This window comes from Equus asinus, chromosome 14, assembly GCF_041296235.1.
Source record: "Equus asinus isolate D_3611 breed Donkey chromosome 14, EquAss-T2T_v2, whole genome shotgun sequence".
Lineage (NCBI taxonomy): Eukaryota > Metazoa > Chordata > Mammalia > Perissodactyla > Equidae > Equus > Equus asinus.
In genome coordinates this window covers 34,339,733-34,359,743 of record NC_091803.1, presented here as the reverse complement: position 1 = coordinate 34,359,743, position 20,011 = coordinate 34,339,733, and the positions used below count along the sequence as shown (strand labels likewise).

Genomic DNA, 20,011 nt, shown 5'->3' with positions numbered 1-20,011 from the left:
TGTGATTTATCACTCTCATGCTCAGGCTCCTCTTCCTCCAGCTGTCCTTGAGAGTGCTGATAAGTCCCATTTTTCTTTTCACTCCATACATTCTCCCTGGGAGGTGTCAAGTTATCCCACGATTTCGAGTGCCATCCCCAGAATGCTGAGTTTCAGATCTGTGTCTCTACTCCTAACGACTCCCTTGAACTTCAGGTCCATTTACCCAGTTGCCTGCTGGACCTCTCTGCTGGGGCTGAGATGCTCGAGGCACCTGTCTCAGCAGGTCCGAATCTGAACTCGCCAATCCGTCTAAATCTCTCCCTCCTCATTGCATCATCTATCTTAATCAATGGCCCCCAAGCTGGAAACCTGGTTCCTTCCTTTGTCCCTCAGCCTCGCGTTTCCAATAATCACCAAATCTTGCCACTCAACCTTTCAAGTATTTCTTGAATGTATCCTTCCTTCCTCATCCCTGTTTCAACACCCCTAATTCAGGCAGCCATCATCTCTTACGAGAGCGATTTTAACAGCTGCCTAATGGGTCTCCCTGCTTTCATTCTTGTCCCCTTTGATTCTGTTCTCTCCCCTGAAGCCAGATGCCACAGTATCATCTCTCAGGATTATCCCCCATTCCCGGCACTCTATGCTTCCTGGGATCTGACCCCCGTCCACAGCTCCTATCTCATCTACAGCTTCTCTCTCACACATTCTATGCTCCACCCAATGTGTGGTTCTCTGAACTCTTCTCCACCTCCAAACCTTTGCATATGCTTTTTCCTCTGCCTGGATCATACGATGCCCAGCCTCTTACTACTTATCGTTTAGGTTCACCTCTTCTAGGAAGCCTTTCCTAAACACCATAGGCTGGCTTGTCCTTCTCTTCTCTGCTTCTATGCCTCTCTGGGCTGATTACAATCACACTCAATTACCTGCCAACTTATCTGTCTCCCTCTGAAGGCTGTAAGATCTTTGTGGACAGGGATCCTGTCTTTGCAGTTTTAATGAGCACTTAGTAAGTACTTGTTGAGTAAACAAATGGAAAAAAAATCACAATATATGTGTTCCAGACTCTCTCTTATGAGTAATGCCTCAAACGTATAGCTGTCCAAGACTTAATCAAACCTTTGTGGAAAGACCCAAGATCCTGCCTCAGGGCCTTTGCACTTGCTGTTCCCACTGCCTGTAATGTACTGCCTCAGATATCCCCCTGGTTCATTCTCTTACTTTTCTCAGCCTCTGCTTATCAGAGAGAACTTCCTTGACCATCCTGTGTAGAAAAACACCCCCATAGCTCTATTCTCCTTTCCTTTTTTCCCCCCCAAAGTGCTGGCCACTACCTGACATATCACATAGTTGCTGTTTAAATGTATCCTCCTTTTAAACACAACCTCTTTACCAGCAAGGGCTCTGTTTGGGTTACTTGCTGTTTCTTTGGCACCTGTAAAAGTGCCTGGCATTAAATTTATACTCCAAATGTCTATTGAATATTGAGCTGAAAAACTAACCCAGAGAAAACAAGAAAGGAAAGGAGAAACATAAGGAACAGAGGGACAGAAGAATCCATTCTCATGTGCCTTCTTTTCCATGGCTTTTGTTTTTATCCTTCTTTATGTTCCGTTGTACCTGCATCAAAGTACAGATGAATCTGCACACAGTCCAGCTAGCCTCAACTGACCAGGGCCTGGCCACGGACGGGGCCGGGCTCAGCACCGCGGTCCTCCTATGGAAAGCTCTTACATAAAGGCAGCAGACATGGGGATTTGGTGCGTGTCTGCCTGTGAGAAGAGGTCCCTTGACTCAAGACACGCTGCCCCCAGCCCCCGTTTGCTGATGCCCACGTGTGCCTTCCCCCGGGGGCAGGAGGCTCTAATCACATGACAGGGCTTTGACGCTCCTGGAAAGCCACAGCTGGAGTCCAGGGAGGCAGCTGGCGTCAGCGCAGACACTTCCCTCAGCATCAGCTACCTTTGGTCCACTTGGCAAAGAAGTCCAGACACCCTTGGGTATCTGGGTCTCCTGGGCCCAGCCACTTCTTGGTCTCTGGTTGTGTCTCCAAGGAGCCCCCTGGCGGGGCCCCTTGCAAAACTTCCCCTCCCAATGGGGGTCATAGGTCTGCCCCCGCCGCTGCTGCTGCAGCTCTGTCAACAGGTCGACATCTTCTGCACTGGCAGGGAGAAGGGCATGGGAGGGAGGGGGTCCCTAGGATGCGCCAGGTCCACCCCCTCTAAGGGCTGTGAGACTCCTGAAGGCAAGGACTGCGTCTGCTGATTCACTAGTCTTTCCCCAGCACCTGGCACAGTGCCTGGCACATACTGGGTGCTCAAAGAAATGTTTCTGGAAAACTGAATGAACCCTGCAAGGGTGTCCTTATTATCCCCTTTATACAGAAGCAGCAGCCCCATTATCCCCTCCGTTTCTGCAGTGCCTGACACCCTTGTAATCACTCTTTCAGGTCCTCCCTCCCCCCAGACCATAAGCTCCAGGAGGGCAGGGATTGTGTCTGACTTGTTCGCGGCTAAATCCCCAGCAGCTAGCACAGTGCTTGGCCACAGTAGGTGCTCAGAAAAAATACATTCTTTTCTTTTCTTTTTTTTCTTAAGATTGGCACCTGGGCTAACAACTGTTGCCAATCTTCCTTTTTTTTTCTGCTTTATCTCCCCAAACACCCCCTGTACACAGTTGTATATCTTAGTTGCAGGTCCTTCTAGTTGTGGGATGTGGGACGCCGCCTCAACGTGGCCTGATGAGCAGTGCCATGTCCACACCCAGGATCCGAACCCTGGGCCGCCACAGCAGAGCGTGTGAACTTAACCACTCCGCCACAGAGCCGGCCCCAAAATATATTTTTTTCAAGGGAAGATTTGCCCTAAGCTAAAATCTGTTGCCAGTCTTCCTCTTTTTTCTTCCTTTTTCTCTCCCAAAACCCCAGTACATAGTTGTGTGGTTGTAAATTCTTCTACGTGAGCCACTACCACAGTATGGCTACTGACAGATGAGTGATGTGGATCCATGCGAGGGAACCGAACCCAGGCTGCCAAAGTGGACCATGCCGAACTTTAACTGCTAGGCCATCAGGGCTGGCTCAGAAAATATCTCTTGAGTGAATGAATGAGTGGATAAATGAATAAATGGATGGGTGGATGAAGCTCAGAGACATTGTGTATTTTATCTAAGGTCACACAGCAGAACCAGAGTTGAACCCAGTCTCTCTGACCCGACTGTGAACTCCATGAGGGCTGGCATGGAGTCTGGTTTGTCTCACCTCAGAATCCTCAGCACCATGGACAGTGCCTATATATAGTAGATGCTCAATAAACACTTGTTGAATAAATAAATGACTTCAAAGACTGAGCTTTTAAGATTATTATTATTTTGCCACACTCTTTAAGGAGACAGGGGCCTCATACACAGACACATCATAAGTCCCATTTGGAGAGCAGGCAGCATTTAGAGACACAGGCTGTTTTTTGATAGCAAAGATTAAAGGAGAGAAAACAGGAGCAGGCTGACTGAAGTGTGTGCTCCCTTTCCTGAGGCTGGAGCACCAGCCTGCATCGCCTCTGCAGCCAGCAGGAAGTGAGGTGGTAGCCACAGAGCTCGGGGTTTCCCACAGATGATCACTGGGACATCAGGGTCAAGATGGCAGACAGAAACAGAGGCAGCCAGACCTTCAGAAGCCCTGAAAGAAACGCAATTACGGGGCTGCTACTGGCACTGATGAGCCTTTGTGCAAAATTATCAGAAGATGCCTCCTCTAGACTGACCTATTAGGAAAGGATACCCTCTCAGGGTTGATCAGTTAGAAAAAGGAGGTTTTCTCTTTATCTGCTCTGAAAACCAATTAGAAAAAGGTGCTCACTTTGGATGGAAAAACAGAAAAAGTTTCCTTGCTTGGTGGGCCAATTTGAAAAAGGCAGCCCTTCCTCAAGCATTAGGCTTGGTATCCCCTCAAAAGGAAACTCTTGTGCAGTGCCCAACCTATTCAACCATCCTTGGCAATCTTGGGGGATATTCACAGAGGGCAAGCCTCTTAGGAACAACTTGACTCTCTGGCTCCAAGCTCACTGGTACTGGGTTGAACTAGCTCAGGTCAAACATGAGGTTGGTTCAAAAATCCCATCAGATCTAGGTGCCAAGAGCCAAGAAGGGTAACAGTTACATGGATTCACTTTTCATCCAAATTTTCAGGAAATTTCGGTGGCCATGCAAATCAAGGGCCATAAAAATGCTGCTAGTTCCTGGCCTTTATGGTCAGAGGAGCAGAGGAGCAGAGAAATAGAGTTTAGTGCTTGTCTGTTGTGTTCATCCTGGCACTAAGCATGGTGCACACAGCAGCATTCAACATGTACTTGTACCCTGTTGAATGAATCCTGCAAAAGGTGTTAGAGATGAGCCACGAAGCTTCAGGAACTTCCCAAGGTGCAGGTCTAGAGTGTGTGATTGTCTGTTGTATGTGGGTTTGTAACAAATGTGTGTGTCTGTACATACGGGCAACTCCAGCTGTCTGGGCATCCGCGTGTGCAGATATGAATGCACGCACGTGACCTGCTGTGTGTGTGCAAATGTGTCTGGATGATGTCCATTCTTGCGTGCGTGTCCATGTGTGCCTGCATCTGTGTGCACGCATGCACTGTCGTGAGACAGCACAGGTAGACATGCATATGTACAGCCCAAGGTCTGCGCGTTTCCGCAGATGCAGTCGCCCCTTCAGAGCTCAGGGCCAGCAGGCCCAGTGCTCCAGCATACCCCGGGCCCATGGAATAAAAGCCCCAGAGGAAGGTTCTGGTGCAGGCTCCTCTGCAAAGAGGACTTGAACTTACCCAAGCTGCTGGAAGCAGCCTTCGAGACTGCGGCCTGGACAGCTGCTGAAGGAAAGAGAAGGGTCAGCGTGCAGTTGGAAAGGAGCCTGGGAGAAGCCCCTCCTATCTGCTCTTCTCCTTGCAGCCAGAGTGGTCTCTTTGAAACCCCAGTCTGACCCTGTCACTCCCCTGCTGTGGACTCTTCAGGGGCTCCCAGTGCTTTCAGGAGAAAGGGCCAGAACCTTAGCAGGAACTATATGTCAATTGTATCTCAGTTCAAATAAAAAAGAACTATAGGGCCTCACGTGGTCTGGCCCCGCCTGTATCAGCTCACCCCACACTGACCTCCTCCTTCTCCTTCCAGCCTGCCGGGCCTTCTCTCAGTTCCTCTAACAGGCTGGGCTTCACCCACCACAGGCCCTTTGCCCATGCTGTACCGTCTGCCTGGGATTCCCTCCCCGTTCCCACCTTTCCCTGACTCCTCTTAGTTAGTCCCACCTCAATTTCCAAATCTCAGCTCCATTCTTCTCCAATCCTCCAGACTGGGCCTATGCCCCCGGTGTAAGGGCTCAGAGATCCTAATACATTTTCTTGATTGCATTTATCCCAGTTGCAGTTACATATACACACACACACACACATACAGTCATGCGCTGCATAATGACATTTCGGTCAACAACAGACTGCATTTATGACGGTGGTCCCCAGGAGATCAGTACCATATAGTCTAGATGTGCAGTAGCTATGCCATCTAGGTTTGTGTAAGTGCACTCTATGATGTTTGCACAATTCCAAAATCGCCTAACGGTGCATTTCTCAGAACGTATCCCCACCATTAAGTAATGCATGATTAGATATAATTATTTGAATGATGTCTTCTCCACTGGTCCATAAGCTTCGTGTGACCCTGACCTGTATTGGTTTTTGCTCATCATTACATCCCCAACCACTAGCACCAGGCCTGGCACACAGTAGGCACAAGAACATAATGAGAACTGGCAAAAGGAAGGCAGCTTATAATCCACTTTGCCCCAGAGAATTCACTTGCTCCAGTTCTTCAGATCCCAGTAAGATCTCAAATGCCAGGTTCTGTCACCCTCCTCATCTCCAGAGAGCATTCCTCGCAGGAACGTGCAGGAGGGAGTGGCCCTTTTACCTTTCCGTGAGATGGGACCCAGGTTCAGGACACGGCTTTGGTCTATGCTGCCCCCAGTGCGGACTCTGGTCCCGGAGCAGGTCTGCAGGGAGAAGGCGACAAAGAAACCCTTCCATGAGGGAAACTGAATGTGGTCCTGCCATGGGGAGCGGGCCAGCTGGGGCTTGAGGACGATGGAGGCAGGAGTTGTCAGGAGATCTGTATACCCGGGTTCATGTCCCCGCTCACCATTTGCTAGATGTATGATCTTAGGAAAGCCATTTAAGTTCTCTGAACTTCTCTCCCCATAAAGATAAAGAGGCTAGTTAAATATCTCCCTTAGGGAGCTGCTGTGAAGCATTAAACGTTAGCACATGTAAGTTGCACATAGTGCTTACAAACGTCAGCTTCTATTGTCATAACACAGGCTTGCAGATAAGCCGGAGCGTTTAGCAGTCTGCTGCCCTGCCCTGGTCCACCTGATTTCCCAGCAGCTCAGGGCTGCTGCCTGGCCACGCACACCTCGTCTTACTGCTCATTCTGTCCTTGCGCTAAAGAAGAAACACAGCAGAAATATTTGTGTTTTTTTTTCTTATATAGCTTGTGGCCAAATGTCTTTGGCGTGGGGAGAGGGGCGAGGGGGAGGGTGGGGCCAGCAGGCTGAGGGAAGGGAGGCGACTTACCGGCTTGCAGTTTTCATTGATGTTGTCGCAGAGATACACCTCACAGTGCAGGTAGACCAGGTCGTAGTTTCCGGCAAAACGGAACATCTGGACGGAAAATCGGCCCTGTGGGGACTCCCCGTTCTCCACCACTTGGATGGTTGAGTCCTCGGTGCGTGGACAGCTGTGAGGGTTACATCACATAATGCTGTTGGTTAGGCAAACACTCTGGAGCCAGACTCCCCCGGTTCAAGTCTCACTCCACTACCTATTAACTGTGCGACCCTGGGCAACTTACTTAATCTCTCTGTTCCTCAGCTTCCCTCTCTGTATACAAGGAATAATAATTGTAAACCACATCACAAGATAGTTGCCATGATTAAACAAGTTAAATGTTCAAAGTGCTTATTAAAGTATATGGCACACAGTAGGTGCTACATACATATGATGCCAAAGTAAAAATGCCATCAGCACAGAGTCGAAATTACCCTCAAGTTAGCACTTGCTGATTTCCCAGGAAACGGCATTCAGGAATCATTAGCTGACATTTGTTGGCACTCCACTATGTGCCTGGCACTAATTTCAACAACGGAAACTTCTGAGCACTGAGGGCCACAGACCAGACTGGAGTGTGTGCATCCACCTGCACGCACACACAACTGTACCCCAAAACACTTATGAATGAAACTCAAAATTGCACCTGTACAGACTCTCACGTGTGCTGGGCTGGATCAGCACACGGGCACTCTGGGCAGGCAAATTGGGCACCCTCTCTGCTATTTCACACTACTCTCGCAGAATTCACTCGGATTTAGAAAAAGGGTTGAATGCTGATGCGTAGAAGAAGAACCGAGAAGGGATCTTCTGTGGGTGGTGTTCACGCTCTGCTCTCTGTCCCCAACAATTCAGATCTGACTCCAGAAGTGCAAACTACACTTGGCAAAATAAAACCCGTGAGGTGAAGCAGGCCCACCTCATGAGAGGCAGAGCGAGTGGCATCCAGCCTGCTCCTTCGTGGCCTGGTGCACTCAGCCCCAGCAGGGCATCCGTGTCTGCTCTGGCCACTCCAAGGGTCTCCCCAACTTGTCCCCTCCTTTCACATCCTGCAATATTCTGGCACCTTCGTAGACTGGTGGTCCACAACCCCGCTCCCACACATGCCCGGACAGAAAAACACAGGCACACCCACCATTTCTTCCTGCTTCTTTTTCAAAACTTTCCAAGCTTTCCACTATGTACATGCTATACTTTTACACTCGGAAAAAAAAAAAAAAAGCTTAAAAATCCCTCACAGCAGGTATTATTTATGCCTATTTCACATATGAGAAGATGAATATCCAGAAAGATGAGCTGACTTGTTTCTCAGAACTAAAAACGACCGAAGTTAAGATTTGAACCCAAATTTCCACGATGCCCCAATCAAGGTCACGCCAATGTTTCCCAAATTTTCCAGTTCTTTTTTTCGTTAACTAGTAACCACCTTCCTGAATGTTTTCCTGTGTTTCCCAACATCTGTATTTTGATTATTTATTTGCTATTTTTCTTTAAATCTACTTACATTTTTACTGAACTACATCTATTTTGAGAAGAATCTTCAGCTCATGACCACAAACAGCAAACCAGTATCACTTGCCGTAAATAAAACATGACCAGACAAATAAATACAAAGTAGAACAGTACTATTAAATTTTAGTTAGACACAGTTTACTGTAAAAGCCCCTAAAACAGACTTCTGTTTTCTTTTTGTTGCAAAAAGACGTTAGCAAATAACAGAGAGGTGCGAAGCTCAGATAGGCACCCAGCCGAGACTTTCCCCTGGCGGAACCTCGCGGATTCCAAGAGAACTGAGAAAGGAGTTGGTCACCGTCTCTCGGGGATGCTTTCTCCGACTGCGCTACCAGAATGTGGATGCCACTCTCCTTTCCCCGCTTCCGGGTTTTTCTATGGCCTCTGTACCGCTAACATGCTACTGATTTCACTTTTGTCTGTCAGTCTCCTCCTCTAGAACAACAGCTGTCTGAGGGCAGGGATTTCTGTCCCTTCTGTTCACTGTGTTATTCACAAGCCTGGCACACAGTAAGCTTCCAAAAGACCTGTTCCATTCGTGAATGAAAATGTGAACTCCTTGCTCACAGTGTGGCTCACCATTCTCGAACGCCTGGAGTCAAAAGCCACACACTCATGCCCTCAGTGTTTCATCTGGCCCTGGCCGACTGTGCCTCCCCTTCACTCCTCTCAGCCAGGTGCCAGCCTTCCTCCGGCCCTGTGCATGCCTTTCCATCAGGCTTATGACACTTTTCTGAGTCTCAGACCCCCCTGGGTCATCTGGTAAAGCCCATGCATTCCACCCCAAAAATAAGGTTTTAAATGCATGAAACTTTTTAAAAACATTGTAACTGTGTGGTGACAGATGTTTAACTAGACTTATTGCAATCATTTCACAATATATACAAATATCAAATATTATGTTGTACATCTGAAACTAACATAGCATGTCAGTTATATGAAAAATTGAATGCATAAGATAAAATATGTAAGATTATAAAGGAAACCAATTAAATTGAAACACGGTCCTTAAAATAATAAAAAAACATTTGATATAGGCATTATATATTTCATATCTATTATATATAAATATATGTGCTTACAAGTATATATATTCGATAATGCATTAAATAATAAGATCTAGTAGAAATTCCAATACCGTAGTAACTAAAAAGTACTGATGAGGGTAAATGCCTTCATGTGCCCCGCTAATAATTCTGTGGTTTGGTGCCTGTATTTATAATGGATGGCAATGCTAATTTCACCTAGAGGATAATGAACATAAAGATGTACTCTTCCCCGATCCAAGTCCAAGGGCTCCCCGAATTCCATCCATAGGCCTTACTTGTCCTGGATGATGAAGTACTTCAAGGGGTCTGTGGCATTGCTGCTGGGTGTGGCATAGCAGTTGGTCATCAGCAGTGCGAATCGGGACACGTCGCCCCCATCCAGGATGGTGCCCACGTAGAGAAAGGCGTCGGTAGACAGGGTCACCGAGGAGCCCTGGTAAGGCTGCGTGAAGGTGGGGTTCTGGAAGAGGGCCATCCGCACGGTGAACATGCCCGTCCCGCCCACGCTGATGTTTAGGGAGCTGCGGACGGAGAGGGACCAGTGAGAGAACCAGAGCTGAAAACAGCAACAGATGGACCACCCTTTGCGGTCTGCATTCCTGGGAAGTCCCTGACAGTTCTCGCATTTTTATCCAGCGGTAGGACTGGAAACCACCAACCATTGCTTTGCAAACTACAATGAGCACACACACGGGTCACCTCGGGATCTTGTTGAAACTCAGGTTCTGGTTCGGTAGGTTTGGGGTGTGGCTCAAAGTTCTGTATTTCTAACAAGCTCCCAGGTGATGCTGCTGCTGCTGATTCATAGACCACCTTTTTTATAACATGTCCACCCCCTCCCTCGGTTGCCTTTGCCTTCAAGAAGTGCAGCAAACAAATTCTCAAGGCACTCACCTAGATTCCTTCTTTGGTCTCAGCCTGGACCAGTTAAGAGGGATGAACTACGAGTTCTACTGGCCCGAGTCAGAGTCTGGCCCCACTTACAGCAGAAGATTGGCGTTTTAAAAACGGGTTATTTTTAACCACACTGGAAACAGCCACACTGATGGAGACGTCACGGGATGATCCAGTAAAAGACACCGTAAGACTGATGCCCCCGGAAATCAGGTGCGTGAGAAATATTTAGTAACATGGAAGTCCATTTTATGGGTGATAACTGGGTTATCAGTTTGGACTCAGAATTGAACTGAGGCAAGATTTCTAGCTCAAACCAGAGAGAGATTTGCACACAAATACGTTGCTCCTGGAGTCTACCAGGCCTGGGACATGGCCACATTGCTCCAGGGCACTGCTTGGCCAGGTGACGCTCCAGCCAAAGGAAGACAACAAGCAGCCTTCTTCCCCCAAGTCAGCCATGCGCCCTCATCAGTGCCTAGTGCCCTTCCCAAGGTTGGTTGGCCCAGAGAAGATGGAACCATGGGAAAGCTTCAAGGTGAAGGTCATGGTCAAGTGAGGGCTCTGGGCCTCATGGCCTGGGTTTGACTCCCAGCTCGGCCACTTACTAGACTCTCTAACTTTGGGCAAGTTATTCAACCTTCTCTGAGCCTCTATTTCCACATCTGTATAATGAGAATAATAATAATACCTACACTTCCTAGGGCACTCTACAATTTCAATGAGACGTTCCATGTAGAACACCGAGCACAATGCCTGATGTATACTCAGCCCTTGATAAATGCTTGTTATAATTACAACTATAATTTTTTCCAACAACAGCATCATTGGTGATTCATCCTATTCAGAGATTTTCACTTTTATTTAGCAAAGACCCTTTTCCTTTTTTAAACAATCAAACCTCACATGGCACACAGTATGGATGGAACTTCTCTGGTTCACCCCTCAGACACTCCCAAGGCACCCCTTAAAGACCCTCAAACTCCAAGAAGCGTAATTTGTAAACCCCTCTTTAATCAAACTCCTTCTATTTACAGAGAGGGAAGGAAACTGAAGCCCAAATATGGCATACGATTTGCCCCAAATCCCATAGCAGATCTAGACTGAGAGCCCTCCCACCTTCCCTCTGGTCCAGCCACCCTCCAGTAAGCCAGAGACACTAATATTTGATTCGCATCTGCAGAGCACTGCTGTGCCTCTAAGAAAGGCAGTACAAAGATTGCTAAACCCATTCCACAGATGAGAAGACTGACACCCAGAGTGGGGCTATCAACTTCTCAAAGCCATCTGGCTAGGACGTGATGGTGCCTGGATTTGAATCCAGGCTCCAGACTTCCTAGCTGGGCTCCTCCATTGTGCAACACTGCTCCCCAGTCCCCCCCACCCAGCTCCTTATGGGTGACAGGTGACAGGGAAGCCGAGGGCCTGGTGGTTGAGGGGGTGTGAGGTGGAGCCGGCCAGGGGCGCTGGGGACCCTCTCTGGCCGCACCTGACTATTGGATGCAGGGAGGTCTTCAGGCTGACTTTCATGTCCAGCGGGTAGGAGCAGGCGAAGTTGATTTTGATGTTGACGTCGCGGATGATGATCTCATCGGCCAGGAAGAGCGTGTTGCTGTACGTGGCATGGGTTTCATTCGTCTGTGTTGAGGGGAGAGGAGAAAGGGGCATGAGAACCTGAGTAGCACTCAAAACCAAAGGAGCCTTCTCTAGCCACCCATGGGCTGCCCTTCTGGTAGCCACAATCAAAAGTTACAACAACAGTGGCCATTTCTGAGCACGCGCCACGTGCTGGGCTCTGAGCTAGACATTCCTCCTGCATCACTGCATTAGTCCCTTCAATGACCCTGAGAGGCAGGGTACCACCCCCTGCCTGGTGATGAGGAGCAAACCAAGGAACTCTGAGTGACTCGCCCACAGGATGTGGCATCTAGTAAGCCTGGGCTCTTCCCATGACCCAGCGCTTCCTCTCTCAAACACTAAAAAGACTAAAAACCACGTGCAGATTCATCATTGATGGTGGAATTCCAAACGCTGTGCTGAGCAAATGACAATGAATTTCTTTCTTCCTTTCTTATGTCTTCCTCCCTTTTCTTTTTTTGGGGGCTGAGGGAGGTGCGAGGAAGCCGTGCTCCACTCACACAAACACTGACCCCTGGGTCCCTTTTGAGCAGGTTTCTGTAGGCGAGGTTCTGATTCTGTGAACACCAGTGATGCTGACCCTGCCTCCCAGGACCGCCAGAGACAAACAGACGTGCTTCTCAACCCAGTGTTGACACCTACTGGCTTAGAACCATCCCTGCTCTGTCTGGCCCAACTTTTCGCATCTGTAAAATGGGGAACCATCACCACAGGAGGTCCTCTTTATTTGAAGCTAATGTTTATTGAACACTTCCTATGCGTCAGTCACTGTCCTGACCACTTCACGCACAGTAACTCATTTAAGTGTCTTGACAACGTGACAAAGTAGCTACTATTATTACTCCATTTTACAGTGCAAGAAACAGGCATGGCCAGGCTGAACAACTCACCAAAGCTCACACAGCTAGTAAATGGGGGAGCCTGGGCTTGAACCAGGCAGTGCTCTGACCCCGTCCCACACTGCCCAGGACGTACCGTCAGCACTGTCCCACAGGGGCCATCCCTGGTTGGGGTCACCACAGACACCCAGTCCCGGTCGCCCCTCTCAGCGAAGCCCGAGCACTGGCTGTCAAGCAGGTACATGTAAACCTTCTCAAAACCCAGGCTCTTCAGCTGGCACTTGCCCAGGGACATCTTGATGTCGTTGATCCCACACTCCAGCTTGCGCTCCAGGTGGGAGAGATCTGAAATGGGCAGGGAAGGCAGGATTGGAAATCTGTGACCACAATTCGGGGGCCCAGCACATCCCCAGGGCTCAGGCCCAGCTGGTCAGGCTGGCCACAAGCTGGGGATACTCAGTGTAGCCTCAGTCTGATCTCTCTGTGGTCTCTCCTCTCAGAGTGATGGAGGCTCAAGATTGGACTCCAAGCATCACTGGATGGATCCCAGTGGCCGGGCATCAGCCCCATGTTACCCTAAGTGTGGGCTGTATACAAAAAACAGTATTATTTTTGGGTCGTTCACGGCCCCAGCATTAAATAACATTGAATCCCAGTAAAACAAAACAAAACAACAAACAAACAAAAAAAGCTAGTAGGTTAACTGCAATTTCTTTCCACCCTTTCTTTACCAAGGAGATGGTCCTGTTCATGTTTTTAATGTCATACACTGCTAACTTCCCTTTTAAAACAATGTGCAGACCTCAACCTGCTAAAATTTAATAATTTGATTTCATTGTATTCACTTTTGCTTTACCTTCTATCTAAGGCAAGTGTTACTTGCCACAGATAGATGCAGTAGTGACCATCAATGTCCCAAGTTTACCTGAAAGAAGGATTCAAGGAATTTGAAGAAAAACAAGTTAGTGAAAATTGCAGGATGGATACAATTTGGATAAAGCAAAATTGTCAAATTGGTACTTGGACGTGACCAAAATCATGACTGAAGCTTGAGAAATGCTAGTCTGCATCAATCATTTGTACATATGGGGAAACTGAGGCTTAGTGATGTCCGGGGCCCCGCTCAGGTCCTCAGCTGGTCAGTGGAGGACCCAGCCCAAGAAACCACACCTGGCGGCCAGTCCTGTGTTCTTGTGCTGCAGGAAGATGGCTCTGGTAGCCTTTGGCCTATGGGCAGCAGCCACCTGTGTATCCATTGTGGTGTGGAGGCCTCAGAAAGAAGGCTGGGGGTCAGGAGGTCCCCGACTCTCTGGGAGCCTTGGAGTCAACTAAGGAGAGACTCCCCACATGCCCCCAACTCACACACAGGAATGTGGCCCTCTCTCAGCAGCTGACGCTTCTCAACACCTCGCCTCCCCACCCCCACCGGCCTCACCAGTGATGTTGAAGTCCTGTTTGCACTGGCAGTGCCATTTGCCATTAACCGATTTGCATTCCTCGTCTACGCTGCACTCATCACACGTGCCCTCCACCGACCTGGGATCTGCAGGGTCACAGACACAGACAGTCAGCAAGGATGCGCCCCAGGCACCCCACGGTGCCCTTCTAGACCTGGAGTGGGGTGGGGGGACACGCCCACTCACCTGTGCAGTACGCCAGATGGCACTCGGGGGGCGCCCTCAGGTTGTAGACATAGTAGCCCCCGGGACAGGCCTTCACCTGGACGGGCGCGTCCCACAGGCAGCAGTTGCCGCTCCAGTGCGCGCAGGCTGTGCGGCTCACGATCCCCTCGTCGCTGGATGGGTGCGTGCCGTTGAGCCACATGGGCGCGGCCGTGTTGCAGCGCAGGGTGGGCACGCAGGTCTCGGCCATGCGCACGCCGCCCTGCCCCATGAAGCGGTACCAGCCGCTCAGATGGGAGTCGCAGGCGTAGCCCGTCCCGTAGTCGCTGCTGCGCCAGTACTCGTCCAGGATGCTGTGCGCCTGGCACGGATCGACGCACACGTGCGCAGCGCCCTCCCGCACACAGTCCAGCCCCTGCCCGCAGGAGCCTGGGGAGCACTCACAGTGCCGCCCGTCCCCCAAGTAGCCCGCGGGGCACACGCACGAGTAGCTGCCCTTGCTGTTGACACAGGTGGCCAGGGCGTGGCAGCCACTGAGCCCCGGCTCAGCGCACTCGTCCACGTCGATGCAGCCGAGCCCAGGTGTCTGGCGGAAGCCGTTGAGGCAGACGCACGTATAGGAGCCCAGTGTGTTCACGCAGCTGCTGTTGGCGGAGCAGTTGTGGGCCCCAGGAGTGGCACATTCGTTCAGGTCCACGCACACTAAGCCGTCGCCAGTGAAGCCGTCCTGGCAGGAGCACGTTGTGGCCGCCCCATCCTCCAAGCAGGTGGCATTGCTGTGACAGTCAATGCAGCTTCCTGTGGACAGAAAAGCCCAGCATCAGAACGGGGGCAGCTGGGCCAATGGTCACCCAGAAACTCCTTCCATGTCCCTTAGGGTACCCATATTCTTTAAGACTTAGTCCCTAGCAGACCCCCACCAAAACAAATAAAGAGAACTCCCCTGATGATGTCTAACTCCCACCATTCATTCTTGTGTGTTAAGCATTGTCTTCAAGCTGTGTCTTCTTTTAAAATATCTACATTCCCACATCCAGAGGAATAATGCAGAGTTCTTGACAGTTTGGGTAGGATTCAGGTGAACCTGTGTCCGCTTCCCCTTCTTGGCACATTTTGTGCCTTTTGCTCAGATCTCCTGCCCTGCCTCCTCTCTAAAAATTTCCCCAGCTCTACCTCGCAGTGGCAGCCACCTTTCGTGTGTTCCTTTGTGACAATAATGGTAAAGATAATGAGCTGTCGTTTAATAAGCTCTCACTACATGTCAGACACTGGGATATGCACTTTTCCTTCATTATCTTGTTGAATCGTCCAGGGGCCCTGTGGGATCACTTTCGTATTTACCCTTATTTTAAAGATAGGGAAACTGAGCTTCAGAAGATGTAAGCCGCTAGCTCCATTGGTGAATGCCAAAGCTAGGACACAAACCCAGGTGGCAGGACCACAGAGTGTGTACTTTTAACTATTCACTGTGTGCGGAGGCATGCCAGCTCAGGGGAGGCGCTCAGCTCCCTTCTCCAGGAGGAAGCTGAAAGCAGAATGAGGGCAGCGTGCAACCCAATGGAACCAGCTCTTAAGTGTGCAAGGGCAAGCATTTGGGAGGCACCTGGGTGTTTTCAAATCTCCTGTGTGGTTCAGTATGTTCCTGACCTTCTAGTGAAGTGCCAGGGAGCTTTAGTGATGTTCTAGACTCTTGTCTATCCATGTGTGGTCCAAGGACAAGAGCACCAGCGTGATCCAGGAGCTTGTTAGAAATGCAGAGCATCAGCCCCCACTCCAGACTTATTGAACCAGAACCTGTTTTAGCAAGATTCTCAGGGGAGTCCTGTGTTCATTGAAGTGTAAGAAATGGATTTAGAATAAAGACTATGAAAATCCCACGCATGATAGGAGGGGGATCAGAACTTCCCTGCCAGGGGCTGTATTGCTACACACACATACACACGTGCACACACACCACTTACTTGCTTCCGAGGTGTCAGTGTTTGCAGCTATGATGACCCAATAGGTCACCACTGTCACCATCCGCATCGAGGTCAGAGAGCTAAGCCAGCCCATCCTTTCCGCTCTTCACAGCTACTTCTGGGCTGGGGAAGTCTTGCCCAAAGACAAGGACAGGTGGGCCCCTCGGAGTTTCCTCCTAGTCCCTGAAGTCCTGTTAACAGAGATGGATGGGATAAATGCGTGATCTAACTCTCCTCCACATGCTTGGGGGGAGAGCCTTGGTTGTGCACTGCACAACACCGGGAGATGCCATTTATATGAACCACAAAAAGTGTGCAGTGCTGTGGCCCTTGCTTTGGTGGAATTTTCCCCTCTGTGGCCACACCCTTACTCCCACCCACGTCCCAGCCTCGGCTCCCCAAGTCTCCTCGCATTTGGAAGAAGTGAGTCTCTCATTTGGAGCAGGAAGCAGGAGGATGGAGTTGTGTTCTGGACTCGCCACCTTGTTGGAGACAGCTTTGGGTTTTAACAGCCAAATCCTGATCTCCTGCTGGGAAACCTTCAGCTTGCCCAGATCCATTTATTCATTCGACAAACATTTATTGAGTAACTACCATATGCCAAACAGAGTGCTACGCACCACGGAAAATGATGAACAAGACAGACAAGGCCCCTGAGTTCATGCAACTCGCATATTGTAAAGAAGCGGCTTTGACATAAGCAACCCAAGAGTCGATTAACCTTCTCAGTGCATTTTAATGTTTCCAGGGTGATCACTTATATTTCACCCAGTTGTTGAATATCACCCAAATTTTTACAGCAGCAAAATAGGGCAGCACGGCTGTTAAGTGTGTGGGACCTGGAGCCTGCAACCAGGATTCAAAGTCCAAGTCACACTAACAGTGTGACATGGTATTTCAACTTGGTAAGACTCAGTTCCTTAGCTATGATATAAGGGTCTTTGCTTCCACAAATTGAATGCCTACAATGTGCCACCTCAGTCTGAAGTCCCTCTGATCCAACTTGTGTTCTAGAGCAGCGTTGTCCAAGCCTTTGTGGTTTAGATCCGCTATGAGAAAAGTATTTTATGCCCTAGCCTAGGACATGCATAGCACTTGCGTACGCACACGCGCACACACACACGAAATAAAAATTTTATAAACAATTATTATCGTTATTGTCCGCATTGCTTGCTGATGTATTCTATTGTATTTCATTAAAAGAAAATTCTAGATGTAATCCACAAATGATTTCATGATCCACTAACGGGTTGTGACCTACAGTTTGAAAAACAGTACGGTGGGTGATAGCTAACTGCATATTGTTGTCACGGGGATTAATTAAGATGTTATATGCAAAACAGGGCCCAGAGCATAGCAAATGCTCTGGTTCACTGCCCTATCCCCAGTGCCTGGTACGCAGTAACTAGTGTTTGTTGAATGAGTGATAAAGTAATGGTCATCGTTATTAGGAAAGTGCAGGCTAACAGACAGCAAGGTTGACTTACCAAAGATCACGAAGCCAATAGTCAGCAGAGTAATGACTCAGTCTAGGTCTGAGCCAAGTGTCCAATCTCTTAATTTCCTCTCCCCTCTCCCTCAAACAGAATGAGAATCAGGAGAAGACCAGACAGGGGAGAAGTGGTGAGGAGAAGAGAGAGCAGAAGATATCCTTACCTGAAGCCGGAAAGGTGGAATTAATCTGCTTACAAGTGTGGCCTCCTATATATACGTCTGCCCCTGGCTGGCAAACTCTCCTCGAATTATTCTTGGTTCTGTTTCTTGAGATCGAATCCTTGGGGGGTGGAATATTTTCCCCTGTTGGCACAGTGTTCTAGGCTGTGAGTTCTTGTTGTTCTTTTTCTTAATAGGTAGAGACCCCGAATGATTGACATTGGGGGTCACACTTGTGCCCACACATACAGGGCCTCTGTTTTGCACCTCTTGGCATCAAGAGATTCCTTAGTTAGAAATTAACTGGGAAAGCAGTGCCAAGGTCCTGGGCTTTTTCTTGGTTATTGGCAAGGACATCATGGACCCAAGGAGCCAGGTACAGGCCAGTATCTGAAGCCAGGCTACTCTAGGATATAAGGGATGTTCATGGCCCCCACTGGGACGTGTACCTGTGGCCATCAGGTTCCCCATCCTGGAGTGCACGGGCTCGGCCAGCTCCCCTGGGGTCCAGACATGAGCAGGAGAGGAGTGGAGAATGGTTGAAGGTCAGAGCTAGAAGATAATTCAGACGTCATTGGACCAGATCCACTCTATGAAACAAGAAATCTGAGTTCCCACGAGGGATGCTCTTTCGGAAGGTAGATAACTTCAGGATTGAATAGACTGACTTTGGAGTCGGCCCATCTGAATCATGTCAGTAGGCTCAGCTCTTAACCTTCCTGAGGTCATTTTCCTCGTCTATAAAGTGAGGATACCCATCTCCCAGCATTGTTATGGTGGTTGAAGGAGATGACGCAAGGAAAGACATGTAGTCATGATTCTATCCATGCAAATCACTGCCAATGCTGCGTTGCTGGTGTACAGTCATAGGGGTAGAAAATGACAGAGCCTGGATTCAACTCCTCGTCTCTTGAGCCAGTCCCATGTAGGTGGCAATCCCACGTTGAGTAGAATCAAATCTATGTGAACGTGGGCTGAGCAGGAAATGGAACAGGAACCTGTTTTTGCTCCCTCTGCATTTACTTCCTGAGGCCCTTTCTCACGCTGTCTCATTTAGTGGGGGGTCACTATTGGCACAGGGGCAATCACCTCCTGAGGATAATTCTGTAGGAGGGAAATTTCTGGGTCAAGGAGGCGACATAGTTTTAAGAATTTTGATGCCTCATCCTAAACAGCACCCCAGAGAGATTTTTAAAAAGTAGTTTACAATCCGACCACAGTACTCACTGACCTAGAGCTTTGTTCACTTTCTTTCATCTTTGTCAAAAAGATAAGCGAGAAATATCTCATTGTTGCTTACTTTTGCAATTCTTCCATGAAAAGGAAAATTGTCATCTCTTCATTTGTTTACTATTTATTCTTCTATTCTGAACTGGCTGTTTGTGTCCTTTACCCTTCTTTTTCCCCCATGGGAATATGTCCCTTTTTTTTTCCTATTACTTAAGAAGGAAATAAGAGTTCTTAATATTCTTTTTCTCCATCCTGGATGGTGAATATCAATTTTGGTTGGTGCACGGCAGGCCCTGTCTAACCCGGGATCGGGGTGTCCTTAAAGGGTTAAAGTCGGAGGCTCCAGGTGGCTTGTGGAGCTGTCTGGGCAAAGGCCCCAGGTAGGAAAATGGGGAGTTTGGGCAGGAGACTATTGGTAAGTCTAATAACCACATCATTCTAGTTTCTGTATTTGATGCTTTAGTCTTGGGACTTTGTTCTTCCTGGAAGGGTTGCCCCTTCCTGGGCTCACTAATTTCTAGAGATAGCAAACAACTGGCCTGAGAACATGCCTTTCATATGCAAACTGGCCAAACCAGAGTCCCTCCTCAAGCCCTCCTTTATGGGGCTTTCATGCTCAGGGCCACTATCCCCCTACCCTAATCACCCCAGGGACAGATACCAGACAACTAGGGCACAATTCCAGAGCCTGCTGAAACTATTCGCACTGGCCAATCTGAAGCCCGCTTACCTTGCCTTTCCCATTTCATCCCTTAGAAACCGCAATGAAGGCTTGTGCCCATGTTTCCCCCTGTCCATCTGCCTCCTGGCCAACCCTGCTGCTTCCTTGTGTGGCCCTCCATTTCATGGTGTGCCCCTATCTCTTGGGATCTGTGAGTCTAATAAACCATCTTATCAATGGCAGCCATCTCCTGATCTGCCGGCCTTGTTGTACCTGAACAGTAGTAATAAAACCCACACTTTAAAACAATAAGCATCACC

The 20,011-nt window shown here is 49.0% G+C and overlaps 1 protein-coding gene across 6 annotated transcripts; it reads right to left on the bottom strand.

The window, feature by feature from the left end:
* Positions 1-3,330: 3,330 nt before the first annotated feature.
* Positions 3,331-18,049, bottom strand: UMOD (uromodulin). Of its 6 annotated transcripts, none has more exons than XM_014853437.3 (11): positions 17,804-18,049; positions 16,148-16,338; positions 14,208-14,984; positions 14,000-14,107; positions 12,701-12,909; positions 11,577-11,725; positions 9,469-9,714; positions 6,600-6,762; positions 5,938-6,019; positions 4,803-4,847; positions 3,331-3,661 (listed from the first exon to the last, which is right to left on the bottom strand). In XM_014853437.3, the coding sequence occupies exons 2-11, from the start codon at positions 16,239-16,241 to the stop codon at positions 3,600-3,602; spliced, it is 1,935 nt and encodes a 644-aa protein (XP_014708923.1). In that variant the 5' UTR covers positions 16,242-16,338; positions 17,804-18,049; the 3' UTR covers positions 3,331-3,599. The 6 variants fall into 6 exon arrangements, with proteins under 6 accessions (XP_014708923.1, XP_014708924.1, XP_070340920.1 ...); XM_014853438.3 differs by having other exon boundaries at positions 4,803-4,844; positions 17,804-18,008; XM_070484819.1 differs by having other exon boundaries at positions 17,635-17,811.
* Positions 18,050-20,011: the final 1,962 nt, after the last annotated feature.